The 12,912-nt window shown below is 40.4% G+C and overlaps 1 protein-coding gene across 1 annotated transcript; it reads right to left on the bottom strand.

Annotated features, from left to right (window-relative positions):
- Nucleotides 1-10,411: 10,411 nt before the first annotated feature.
- On the bottom strand, nucleotides 10,412-11,425 carry LOC101859103 (serine/threonine-protein kinase Aurora-3-like; the record flags this gene model as incomplete). Its single annotated transcript, XM_005099968.1, has 1 exon — nucleotides 10,412-11,425. A coding segment is annotated over one exon (1,014 nt), but the record flags the coding sequence as incomplete, so codon positions are not given.
- Between the last annotated feature and the right edge of the window lie 1,487 nt (nucleotides 11,426-12,912).

The following is a 12,912-nucleotide window of genomic DNA, read 5'->3' as shown; positions in this document are numbered from 1 at the left end:
ATATTAGCAAAGAACTGTAACGCATTTTCTAATATCGTTATTAGCTTAATACTCAAAGTTTAATAAGTGAAACAAATTATTCAAAACACACACAAAAGTAAGAAAATGTCTAAGACAACGTACCTGTTCCATGTCCAAAATCTCCAACGCGTCTTTGTTCAGGACTCTGTACTTGGCTTCCTTCAACACCGGCATGGTTGCTGGATGGTAAACAGCAGCACAAAACGCCAGGGAAATCAACAAACAAGTAGATTTTTCGGAAACGTTTCTCAAGTCTTTGAATCTCACGAACAGCACAGAGCACAGTGCACTAACGAAAATACGTATGCCAGAAAGCAGAAAAAAGACAACTGATTCTGAAGTCCGGGATGTGCACTTTGGAAAACGTCGGCTATGCAGAACACAAGATCGCAATATCAAGAGCTGTAACCTCACTGAGAAGTGAAATCGAATAGGAAGAAAATTTCAGATCGGGCCCTTATATATGGAGGGGATACCAAAGGCACCCTTGGTGGCCTTAGTTGCACACAGCCCAATCAAAAGGCTTTGAAAAATTTCAATGAGCGTCATCAAAATTCAAAACCTTTAACAAAAACAAGAGGAGGCAAGCCAGTCATCATCATCTCTATTGTCCGCCCTACCCTGTCAGGAGCCCCCTGCCTCCCTCAGGGCCATCAGTTCAATCGTTTCATAGATCACTTATCAAAACAGAACATCTACAAAAGGCCGGTGTGTATACGGGTATGACAAGCGAGCTTTTTAATCGTTGTCCATGTCCGCTAAATTTTGTGAGTCGTCGACGTAACCGGCTCAGGTGTTTAAACTGGACAATGGGTGACCGCTAGGAGTGTTGAAGGTGGTTTGATATAGGCAAGCCTTTATCACAATACTAGTCGTTTTGTTGAAGTGAAACTTTATCAAATAAAGAGAATTTCTCTGAATGACAAGAATAGAGTGGAAAAAAATGTCTCAATATACCGACTTTTGTTTCCTTCTCTCTCTCTCTCTCTCTCTCTCTCTCTCTCTCTCTCTCTCTCTCTCTCTCCCTCTCTCTCTCTCTCTCTGTGTTTGCTTTTTAATGTTTTATTATTCTATTTCATTTCCGTTTTATCTATTTTTAAGAGACGATTTGTTTTTAACTTTTGTTTGCTTGTTGTTCATTTTTGGGGGTGTTTTTTTTATATGCATTTTTTTAAAGTGGAGGTACTTCATAGGCATCTTAAGTTATACAGAACCTAATCTAAAGATTCGATTTTTTGATTGCAATGACCATCACTAAAATTTAAAATCTTTACCAAAAACAAGCCTAGGCAAGTCAGTCCAGGATCTGATGATATCATCATTAATTTCTATTGTCCCCCCAACCCTGTCAGGAGTCTCCTGGCTCCCTCAGGGCCATCAGTTCATTCGTTTCATAGATCACTTATAAAAACAGAACATCTACAAAAGGCCGGTGTGTATACCGATATGACAAGCGAGCTTTTTAATCGTCGTTCATGTCCGCTAAATTTTGTGAGTCTTCGACGGAACCGACACAGGTGTGAAAACTGGACAATGGGTGACCGCTTGGAGTGGTGAAGGTGGTATCATATAGTTGAGCCTTTATTCCAACACAAACCCTTTTTTCAAAGAGAAACTTAAATGATGGATCTTCTCTGAATTAAATAAAACAGAGTGGAAGAAAATGACTAGCTATACTGACTTTTGTTCCCTTCTCTCTCTCTCTCTCTCTCTCTCTCTCTCTCTCTCTCTCTCTCTCTCTCTTTCGCTCTCTCTCTCTCTCTCTTTCTCTCTCCCTCTCTCTCTCTCTCTCTTTCTCTCTTTCGCTCTCTCTCTCTCTCTCTCTCTCTCTCTCTGTCCCTCTTTCTCTCTCTCTCTCTCTTTCTCTCTCTCTCTCTCTCTCTCTGTCTCTCTCTCTCTCTCTCTCACTCACATACACACACTCACACACACACTCACACACAAACACACACAATAATGACGCATGATTTATACATTATGAAAAGTCGTGTGCTGAAATTTCTTACTCTCCAACACCAGAACAGCTGAGACGTTACAATATTTTCTTTTAACCTCAGGATACAGTTTTGTACTTAGGATTAGATTAGCGCATCCTTCTCTTGATTTCTGACAATATGTCTCAGTTTCACAGCAAGTTGATTTCTCTCTCTTGCTTGGTGCTCAAATTCTAAACGAAGGTCTAACACAGACGAGTTTTTGTTCCAGAATTCGTTTTCTTGCTTTTTTTTATTTTTCTTGTTTTTGTGTGTTTGTTACTGATGTTTTATTATGTGGCGTCGGTAGCCTAGTGGTAAGACTACCGGACTCGTAATCGTGAGTTTGCGGGGTCGGGGGTTCGAGCCACGGGCCCGACGTTGTGTCATTGGGAAAGGCACTTTACAGGAATTTTCGTCACTTCATCCACGTGGAAATAAGCACGTGGCCATAGATAGCCAAAGATCTTGTATAAATGGCTTCTTGCACTGTATGCTTCTCAGGAAGTGGAGTTTGTTTCAGAATGCTCTCAGGTCTGCTGGGGTAATAGAATAGATTGTGAAGAGCATATAGCTTGCTGTTGAACGGGGATTAGCGCTATACAAATGCTATCTATTATTATTATTATTATTATTATTATCATTATTATTATTACTATTATTATTGTTATTATTATTATTATTATTCCATTTCATTTTATTTTATCTTTTTTTAAGAGAAGGGGTGTTTTTCATTTTTGTTCGCTTGTTGATGATTTTTTTTATTTTGGTTGTAGCTTTTGTTTTGATTTTTGTTTGTTTTTTGTTTATATGTGGAGGGAACTTTATAGGCATATTTAGTTACAGAGAACCTATCAAAAGTTGATTTTAAAATTTCCATGATCCTCATAAAAATCCATAAAATCTGTAACAAAAACAAGCCGAGGCCAGCCAGTCCAGGATCTGATGACATCATTATCTCTATTGTCCGCCCTACCCTGTCAGGAGTCACCTGGCTCCCTCAGGGCCATCAGTTCAATCGTTTCTTTGATCTCCAAACTGAAAACATCTACAAAAGGCAAGTGTGTATACGGATATGACAAGCCAGCTTTTTAATCGTTGTCCATGTCCGCTAAATTTTGTGAGTCGTCGACGTAACCGGCACGGGTGTGAAAACTGGACAATGGGTGACCGCTAGAAGCGGTGAAGCTGGTATGATGTAGTTCACTGAAGTTCAACATTTAACGCTACACAAACCATTATGTTCAAGAGAAACCTTAGTGAGAGAATTTCTTTGATGTATAAAAAAATTGAGTGAGCAAGAACGTCTCAACAATCTACTTTTATTGTCCCATCCCCATTTCCCCCCTCTCGTTTTATATCTCTTTCAGTGTGTCTCTCTCTCTCTCTCTCTCTCTCTCTCTCTCTCTCTCTCACACACACACACACACACACACACACACACACACACACACACACACACTCACATGCACTCAGAGAGAAAGAAAGAGAGAGAGAGAGGGGGGAGAGAGAAAGAGAGAGAAAGAGAGAGAGAGAGAGAGAGAGAGAGAGAAGAGGAAGAAATAGATATTATCAATGTATTCCACCCCTGGCAGGGTATAGACCACATACAAGCCCTTTCCATTTATCTCTGTCCAGGGCCATCTTTCCAAGCTTGTTCCAAGTGAGCTTCATCTCTCTCATGTCTCTTTCCACACATCTCCTCCACGTTTCAGTGGCCTAGCCCTGCCTCGAGCCCCATGTGGGTTCCACTGCAGCGACTGTCTTGTGACTTTTCCGCTGGGCTTTTGAAGGTGGGCCCCATCCATCGCCACTTTCTTAGTCCTATTTCTGCTTCTAAATCCTTTAGTCTTGTCCTTTCCCACAGCTCTTCATTTCTTATTCTATCCTGCCACTTAATTCTTAGAATACTCCTTATACACCTGTTGATGAAAGTCTGGACTTTGTTGTCTTCCATGTTTCGCAGCCGTAGAGGCGCACAGACTTGACATTATTGGAGTTAAAGTGTCGAATCTTGGTGCGCAGAGATTTTATTTGGGTCAAAACACAGGGTACTGATTATAATATAACATTGTTGTATTCTAAAGCGCCCAGAGCCTGCGCTTAAATCAGGGTTGAGCACTTTATAAATGCCATTATTTTAGATATTATTATTAATTGAAAGGGAATTTTGTCTTTTTTTCAACTGTACCAAAATCTCAAATTTTGAAACGTCTACCTCATGGACCAAACCGTCAGGACTCTCGCATTTTGCTTGCTCTTGGCTATCGAAGACACAGCAGGTAGCTGTGTGCAACTACTACTACTACTACTACTACTACTACTACTACTACTACTACTACTACTACTGCTATTACTACTACTACAACATATAAAAAAGTATTTAGTTCCAGTAAGTTTTACAGCACTTGCAACACAAAAAGCTAATATAAGTACTAACGGATAAAGATGTTACTTGAAAGTAATATACGTAGAGCAGGACGAGAGATAACGATGACAGAAAAGAAGGAACAGACCGCATCTGAGCACCTGCAAACCAGACACCTACTATCATTCCTACTATCAATAACAATACCAATTCTTCTGATAAAACATAATGATTTTTATTTTGTCGATTTCGACTACAAGTATACACATGTACAACCACTGATGTATTTATGCCTACACATTGCATAAATACATGCACGCACGCACGCACACACACACATGTACACACGCATGCAAGCACACACACACACACACACACACACACACACACACACACACACACACACACATTCATCACGTCGACTTCTTTGTGTGAGACTCCATCATACGTCACTTTTCCAATTATCGTATCCCCCCCCCCCTCTCGGGGCGGTGCTACAAACTGAGAAGTGTCTTTAGGCCATTCCCTAAAAGGACATCATGCACAGTAGAATTGTAAATTGGTGGATTTAAGAATGTCATGCTCATAACACAATCGTGCCTGAACTGCAAAGGGGAACTGTTGCTTTTTCTTTCCTAATCCTTACTATCGTCATTTTCCTCTACTTCTCTTGTATGTTTGTCACACTCGTGACCCGTTATTTCCGGGGTGCCTTGATAGTCAAAGCAGACTTTGTGCTGTTGAGACCAGAGAGGTGAGAAGAGAAAGCCTGATTACTTGTAAGGACACAGACACACAGACAAAAACACAAACAGACAGAAAAGCAGACTGACAGCGATAGCGACAGAGAGAGAAATAGGTGGGTAATGGGTGGAACAGCATTTTAGAGCATCCGAGCAAAGGAATGAATGGAGAACCATGATTGCCGATGTCTGTCGAAGATCTGGCACTGGATGATGAATGGGTGGAGTAAGCCTATTTTTAAGTCAGTTAGAACTTCCAATGAGAAGCTGCGTAATACAGTTTTTATTACTAACTCTGTTTTCGGGTATGATCCAACGTGTCCCGAGGGTATGATTATGCAGCATTACTTCCTTGTTCTTCCTCACAGCCTTTTCTTTGTCTCTCACGTATGCCGCATGCGATGTGTTCCTTTGTTCCAGTGATCTTTTGACAGTTTCTGAGGTCTACCTTTTTAAATGTCAATCTAATGGTATTATCCAAATTTGTTTGTTTGTTTGTACCTTTGTTTGTTTGTACTTTTTTGTTTTTATTTGTTTGTTTGGGATTGGTTTTCTTTTTTCTTTCTTTTTCTTTTTTGATGTCGGGTTTGGTTTTTTCTTGTTGTCGTATTTTGTGTTGTTGCTGTTGTTGCTGTTGTTGCTGTTGTTGCTGTTGTTGCTGTTGTTGCTGTTGTTGTTGCTGTTGTTATTGTTGCCGGTAGTGGTAGTGGTTTTGGTTGTGGTGTTGGTGGTGCTGGTGCTGGTGGTGTTTTGTATGTTGTTTTTTTTCAATGTCCTTATTGGGGTGTCTCGAAAGGGTGTCACGTGAAATGAACAGGCGGTGAGAATGTTAAATCACCATCGATATCGATGCGCCTTACAGTCATGATCATCATATGCCCCTCCCACATAGTTTGAAAACTTATATTTTATTTTCATCTATGTTATACTCGTCAAAATAGTTAAATGAAAGATACCAACATTAATCCCCCCCCCCCCACCCCGTTTAGAAATTTTAAAAATATTTTTTTCCGGGGTGGGGTGGGCTCGATCATCACTTTTATCTCGCTTAAAAAGAAACCGTTTCTGTGGACAAGCTCGGAATGTGCAGGAAGAAAGATGTACATATGTGAAGCAGCCTGGAGGAATAAGACTCTCGTCAAAATAATCAAGTGAAGAAACCTACATTTTTCCGCAGGTTTGTGAATTTTTATCAAATTTTTGTTTTTTAGCTCAACATCTTTCATGCCCATTAAAGAACTCATTTCTGTGTGGCTTTTTCTGAAAACGTTGATTAAAGGCACAAAAAATGTAAATTTTCAGCTACCACGGAATCTTAAGCTAAGGAAATAACTAATCTTTGGGGCCATTTTCTCACTAATTTTACCTCTGAAAACAGGTGACCCCCACCCCCTTCATTCCCAAATATTACGACTTGTATTCAAGATAAATGGATATTTTTTTCACCCAAATAAAGACAATGAACAAACTGTAAGATGATACAAATAACTGTACATGCCCAAATATTGACGAGAGCCTTATTCCACCATGCTGCCTCACATATAGCCTACATTTTTTTTGTTTGTTTTAGTGAAAGCCCAATGACACTTGCAACAAACAGATGAAAGAATACAAAGAAAAAGGAGGGAAAAGACTTTTTTTTTAAAAACTGTAGGCCCTATCTATAACAAGTAAAAGTGGAAGCAATCTAAATGTGTGGAAAATGAACTAAGATAACAAAATTGTCTTAGCTCTCTGTCCGGAATCAAATACTTTTTTTTCACGACATTTTAAGAAACATAGCCGGACCTGATCTAACAGCCACCTGTGTACCTGTAAAAACGACTGTTTCCCATTTCACCCTCGGGGAGGGGGGGGGGGGGGGTTGGGAGGGTTGACATTATAATAACACTGTGTAAGACAGCCACCTGTCCTCTAAGATGGCAATTTTTTCACAACTTTAGGTGGTCGTCTTAGACCATTTCGATTGTAAGCTATAAGCCTATTATTAGACCTACCAAATTAAGATTTGACACACTGTTCCTTCCGTAACACCAAGTCAGCGTTATTATTCATTTTTAAACTGTAAATTAAGTTCCATCCAAGTATAGTCCTTTTTTAAAAAATGTCAAATTTTAGATTCTCATTTGAAATAATGTTGATGAAATGAATCAACCATCTATAGACATAAATGTGAAATTTCTTGGCTTAATTCCGTCACATTAGAGCGTAACGTCAACTTTTGCGTCAAACTTCCTAGGAAAATGTTCTCTCCTGTTACCAACAGAAATCATAGAGCTGTGTTACTGGAATAGGTTTTGGGGGGTTAATGCACTATATGTTGGTGAAACTAGGTCGATTCGTCAGGAAAATAATTTAAAAATCACTTTAGTTTTACAATCCACGCAAAATTATTTCGGATAAAAGTGCTAAATTTAAAAAATCAGTGAAAATTTAAGAGTGTCAGTTTGTGATTCTCACTCTAAGATCAAACACATTGTTTTTGATGTTGTTGTTGTTGTTGTTGTTGTTGTTGTTGTTGTTATTGTTGATGATGTTGTTGTTGTTGTTTTTGATGAGGCCATTTTTGTTGTTGTTGTTGTTGTTTTTGTTGTTGTTGTTGTTGTTGTTGTTTTTGTTGTTTTTGTTGTTGTTGTTGTTGAGGTTGCTGTTGTTGTTGTTGCTGTTGTTTTCTATGATGATGATGATGATGATGTTGTTGTTGTTGTTGTTGATGATGTTGTTGTTGTGTCTAAAACAACAATGGTAAACAAAGACCTCCTCGTGTACACGAAACACAAGCTGTGGAGTCAATCTCAGTGAACTTGCTGAGATCTTGACTATCAGATCTGATGGTGTGGGGTGGTTGGCAGGTGCTCTGGTGTGGATTACTTCTTCTTTCCTATTAAACATAATATATCATCTTTATCTCCCCTCCATTTTGTGTTTGTTTCTCTCTTGTAACACCTTTAATTTTCTGTACTAAAATGACCTTATTGTGTTGCAAGTGACGTAAAACACTTTCTAAAACTAAACTAAATAGACTTGTTGGTTCAGTGAACTTGCTGGGGTCTTGACCATCAGACTTGTTGGTTCATTCCTACAACTATCGAATTTCGCAACATGGCTGCTCACCGTGAAGACAAGAGTAAAGGGGAAACAACAGAAGATTCCCCATAGAGCTCTAGTCAAGTGTATGGGCACTGAACACCTACAGTCCAACACTGTACGCGTGCGATAGATAGATAGATAGATAGATAGATAGATAGATAGATAGATAGATAGATAGATAGAAAGATAGATAGACGCTCCCCCACACACACATACACACACTCATACACAAATAAACAAACAATACAATCAAAATATATGTTTTTACAAAAGAGGAGTTTATTTACAAAAAATAAAAAAGAAGCAACTGGGAAACCAAAAAACACACATAGTATTTTATAGCAAAAAAGTGACTTTATTTCTTATCTTTTACTATACATAATTTTCTTTTAAAAAACCTTCCCTGTATATGTACACACAAACTCGTTAAAACAGGAACTCGTCTTTGCAGCCACACCCTGCTATCTACAATCTCTACGATGCTCTCTGTTTGTGTGTCCGTAACTGTATCAGTCTGTTTGTCTGTCACTCTCTATCTATCTATCTATCTGTCTATCTATCTATCTATCTATCTATCTATCTATCTATCTATCTATCTATCTATCTCCAAAACACACTCAAGAACTTACACACTGATGCATTTACAGACGCAGTATATACATACACAGAACTGTGAAATCGTAAGGGATATTATTATTTGACAAAAGAAGAGTTTAACCACATTTAAACCAATGACCATAGTGACATTATCATTTTATGGACGAGAATAATTAAGCAGCTTTATTTTTTAGCTTTGGCAGTACAAAATGTGCATAAATCGTTCATCGTATGTACATGTGAGCTGGTGAAATCAGGAAAGTATTTTTGCACCTACACAAGAACTTACGCGCTGGTGCCCTTCCACAAAAAATTATATGTTATATACATATTATACACAAAAATTCACAATTAAACGCATGAACACGTATCCTGTATGGCAGTAAATCAAATGACTTTATTTCTTCACTTTAACTGTACAAAATTTGCTATAAAAGCCTTCCCTGTATGTACACATGAACTCGTTAAGTCAGGAAAGCGTATTTGCACCTATGCAAGAACTTACGCGTTGGTGCCCATACAAATATATATTACGTTTTATGCCCAGAACTCTGAAACCAGAAGGTCTATTTTAGAAAAGATGAGTTTATTTGCTACAAAAAAAGTAAACGAATGAACACATATCGTGTATGACAGTTAATTAAATAACTTTATTTCTTCACTTTAACTGTACAAAATGTGCATAAAAACGTTCCCTATATGTACATGCGAACTCGTCAAAACTGGAACAAACTTTTGCAGCCACACCCTGTTATCTACCATCTCTCACAATGCTCTCTGTCTTTGTGTCCGCCCCCTTCCAACACCTTCCCCTCCTCCCGTATCTTTCTCTCTCTCTCCCTCTCTCTCTCTCTCTCTCTCTCTCTCTCTCTCTCTCTCTCTCTCTCTTTCTCTTTCTCTCTTTCTCTCTCTCTCTTTCTTTCTCTCTCTCTGTCTCTCTTTCTCTTTTGCTCTTTCACACACACACACACACACACACACACACACACACACACACACACACACACACACACACACACATAGGCGCTCTAATACACACACACACATACTTTCTTTCTCCCCCCCTCCCCCAATCTCTCTCTCTCTCTCTCTCACCCATACACACACATAGACACACGTACTTTTTTCTACCCGCCTGTCTCTCTCTCTCGAACACACATACATTTTCTCCCCCCCCCCCCTCTCGCAGCCACACACCTACACACTCTCTCACACACATACACACACACACACATACACACTCATACACACACACACACACAGACACATACACACACACTTTCTGTCTCTCTCTCTCTCTCACACACACGCACATACACACACACTTTCTCTTCCCCCCCTCTTTCTCTCTCTCTCTCTCTCTCTCTCTCTCTCTCTCTCTCTCTCTCTCTCTCTCTCTCTCTCTCTCTATCTCTCGCACAATCTCACTAAGAGAGAAAAAAAAAAGCGGGAAGGCTATGGTGAAGAAACAGAGAACACAGGCATGTCCTGGTTGAAGCCAGCTGAGCCTTGTGGAGAATTCCGGTCAGGAAAAACGTTACCAGGAGATGGCCGCTCAGACTGACCCAACATCTGGAAGTTGTTGGAGAGAATGTCCAAGAATTGCTGAGTTGTACATTTCAAAGGTCTTTGTGAAGAGGCGGCCAAGTCGGAGCCAGGCTGGTTGTGACGTCTCCACTGTCTGGATATGCCGTTTGAGGAAGAAGGTAGCAGGATGTGGCCTGAGGGTGTGGGGGCGGTGGGGCAAGGAACTGGTTCCACACGGCCGCACTCTCTGGACGTTCCGTTACAGAGGAACCGTTGTCTGGAGATGACTGGTTCGCTTGAGCAGAGTCCGAAGAACTCTCGGAGCTCAGAGAACACACAGAGCCCTTCCTCACGCAACGTTCTGATGTATCCTCGTCCTTGAGAATCCCAGCAATCTCCCAAATGTGTGCTCGGAGTGTAGGGGTTAGAGTCAGAAGCCGCTGAAGACAGTGCGTGTGTTGTGGCTTGAGAAACCAACCGTTGTCCACTTCGTTCAGATAATCAATGTTGTCGCAAGGAGCAGTCCCGAAGAACAAAGCCCACAGCAAGATGCCCAGGGAGTAGTTGTCCATCTTGAAGGCGTTGTGAACTTGGCTGTCGTATAACTCTGGTGGCAGATAACCGTTGGTGCCTCCCCACCCGTTGGGCTTGTCTGTATCATGGGGAATGACCTGAGAGTGACCGAAGTCACAGAGTTTGACCACGCCGGCTCTGTCTAGGAGAACGTTCCCTAGCTTGAGATCTCCGTGAATGATGCGCTGACCATGTAAGTAGCACATGACGTCCGTGAGCTGACGTGTGTAGGATTCCGCCTCGGAGTAGGTCACGTCAAGCAGTCCACGGGAAAGATCCGTGGGATGATACCCCATCGCAATACCCAAATAGGACGGGCACTGAAAAGCAGCCAACACCCTGACGATGTTATGGTGCTCCAGGGATTGCAAGAAGGACAGCTCGTGTTTAAAGGAGGACCATTTCCACATCCTCGAGGTATGGTCATCATCCTCAAACAACAAGAACTTCTTCAGAACCCTTTTCACCTTCGGTTGTCGAGCTCTCGCCGCTACGATCACCTCCCAGTTGCCTCTGTCGGCCAGAAGTTCCATCTGAAATAGAAGAGAAAGGAGAAAGCAGGATTAGAGATAGGAATGGAAGCTCAATGAGGCTATAGTTGTAACAAGATAAAACATGAAATGGGTGAAACGAACAAAATTATTTGAGTATATGAAACAAAAAGATAAACGAGATAAAAAATATAAGAGTAAGGGCCTTTGTTTACATTTCATGATAAATAAGAAAGACACCTCAATACTTCTAAATACTATGTAAATACAAATTCATGAACTAGCTACATTTCTTAACGTCAATACCTAACATGTCTATGGTGTAGCGGTTAGCCGCGCAGTTATCCCACACATGATATCCGAGTTCAATTCCCTTGTGAGGAGAATATTTATCGAGAATCTCGGTCTTTCTGCTGGGATGGGATGTTGTATCCCTCTCAGCCTGGGTTCGTCGTGGCAGGCAGGGTCAGAAGCCCCGCCTCCTAATAGATCTTAATTGTGTCCACAGCTGTATTAAAGCGCCAACATTTTAAAAAATCCCTGAAATTCCCTGATGACCCATTTGCACACACAAAAACTGTGTAATGAAACACTATTCAACACTAGCGACATTAAGAATATGGGTTTGTTTTTAATGATTTGTTTTCCCTTTTGGTGAGTAAAATGATGTTGTGTAGATTTCTCACAGCTTAACAACTAAGAAGCATCATTCATCTTTACAAGAATATTGTGCCTAAGTATCCAAGGGGCGTTGTTTGTTTTGTTTTGTTGTAAAGTTTACCATGTCGTGTAAGATGAGAGACACCGGCTACATCGTCACAAACAAGAAAACAACATTCGCTTTTCAGATAAGAAGGAAGTTATCGTCAAAAATGTCTTCTTAAAAGTGATGTTTGCAAAAAAATTGTTTTTCTTAGTAACGACATTTAGTTTATTTTGCCCACCTGTAAAACAAATAAAAATAAAAATAAAACACTGCATATTGCACTTTCAAAAATGATGACAGAATTATTACATAATTTGCTACTTTTTTATCGCATTTTGTGTCTTGACGGACGAACTAGAAGCAACACAGAAGGTACAGTTTTGCTAGGCTGTAGACATAGAAGAAGCAACATTGATACGAGTACTGCATATTTCTTCTCTAACGGTATAATGATTTTCATTAGTACAGAAATCCTGCTTGAGTGTGGTAGTCGCTAAAACACTGGTTACCGGAGTCAGGAGCTCGGACGGAATCTAAGCAAGAATTTCCCGAGATATCTTTGAGGTTGTTAGTTATCATGGGAGAGTTGTTACCCCCCCCCCCCCCCTCTGTAACTCTAGGTTAGTCCTATCGGAGACGGTTGTGGACACTCTTCCCCCCACCCACCCCCCCCCATTAACACACACACCCGCACACACCGCCATACATATACTCACACACACACACCCCCACCTACCCTTTTTGAGGGTATTCAACCCATTTGTATAAAAAAAATTTGGTTTAAAAAAAGGGGGCGCCTCCCAAATTTTTTATTTAACAAAAC

This window comes from Aplysia californica, unplaced genomic scaffold (genome assembly GCF_000002075.1).
Source record: "Aplysia californica isolate F4 #8 unplaced genomic scaffold, AplCal3.0 scaffold00231, whole genome shotgun sequence".
In the NCBI taxonomy this organism is placed as follows: Eukaryota; Metazoa; Mollusca; class Gastropoda; order Aplysiida; family Aplysiidae; genus Aplysia; species Aplysia californica.
Note: the sequence above shows the minus strand (reverse complement) of the source record. Positions and strands in the feature narration are given on the sequence as shown.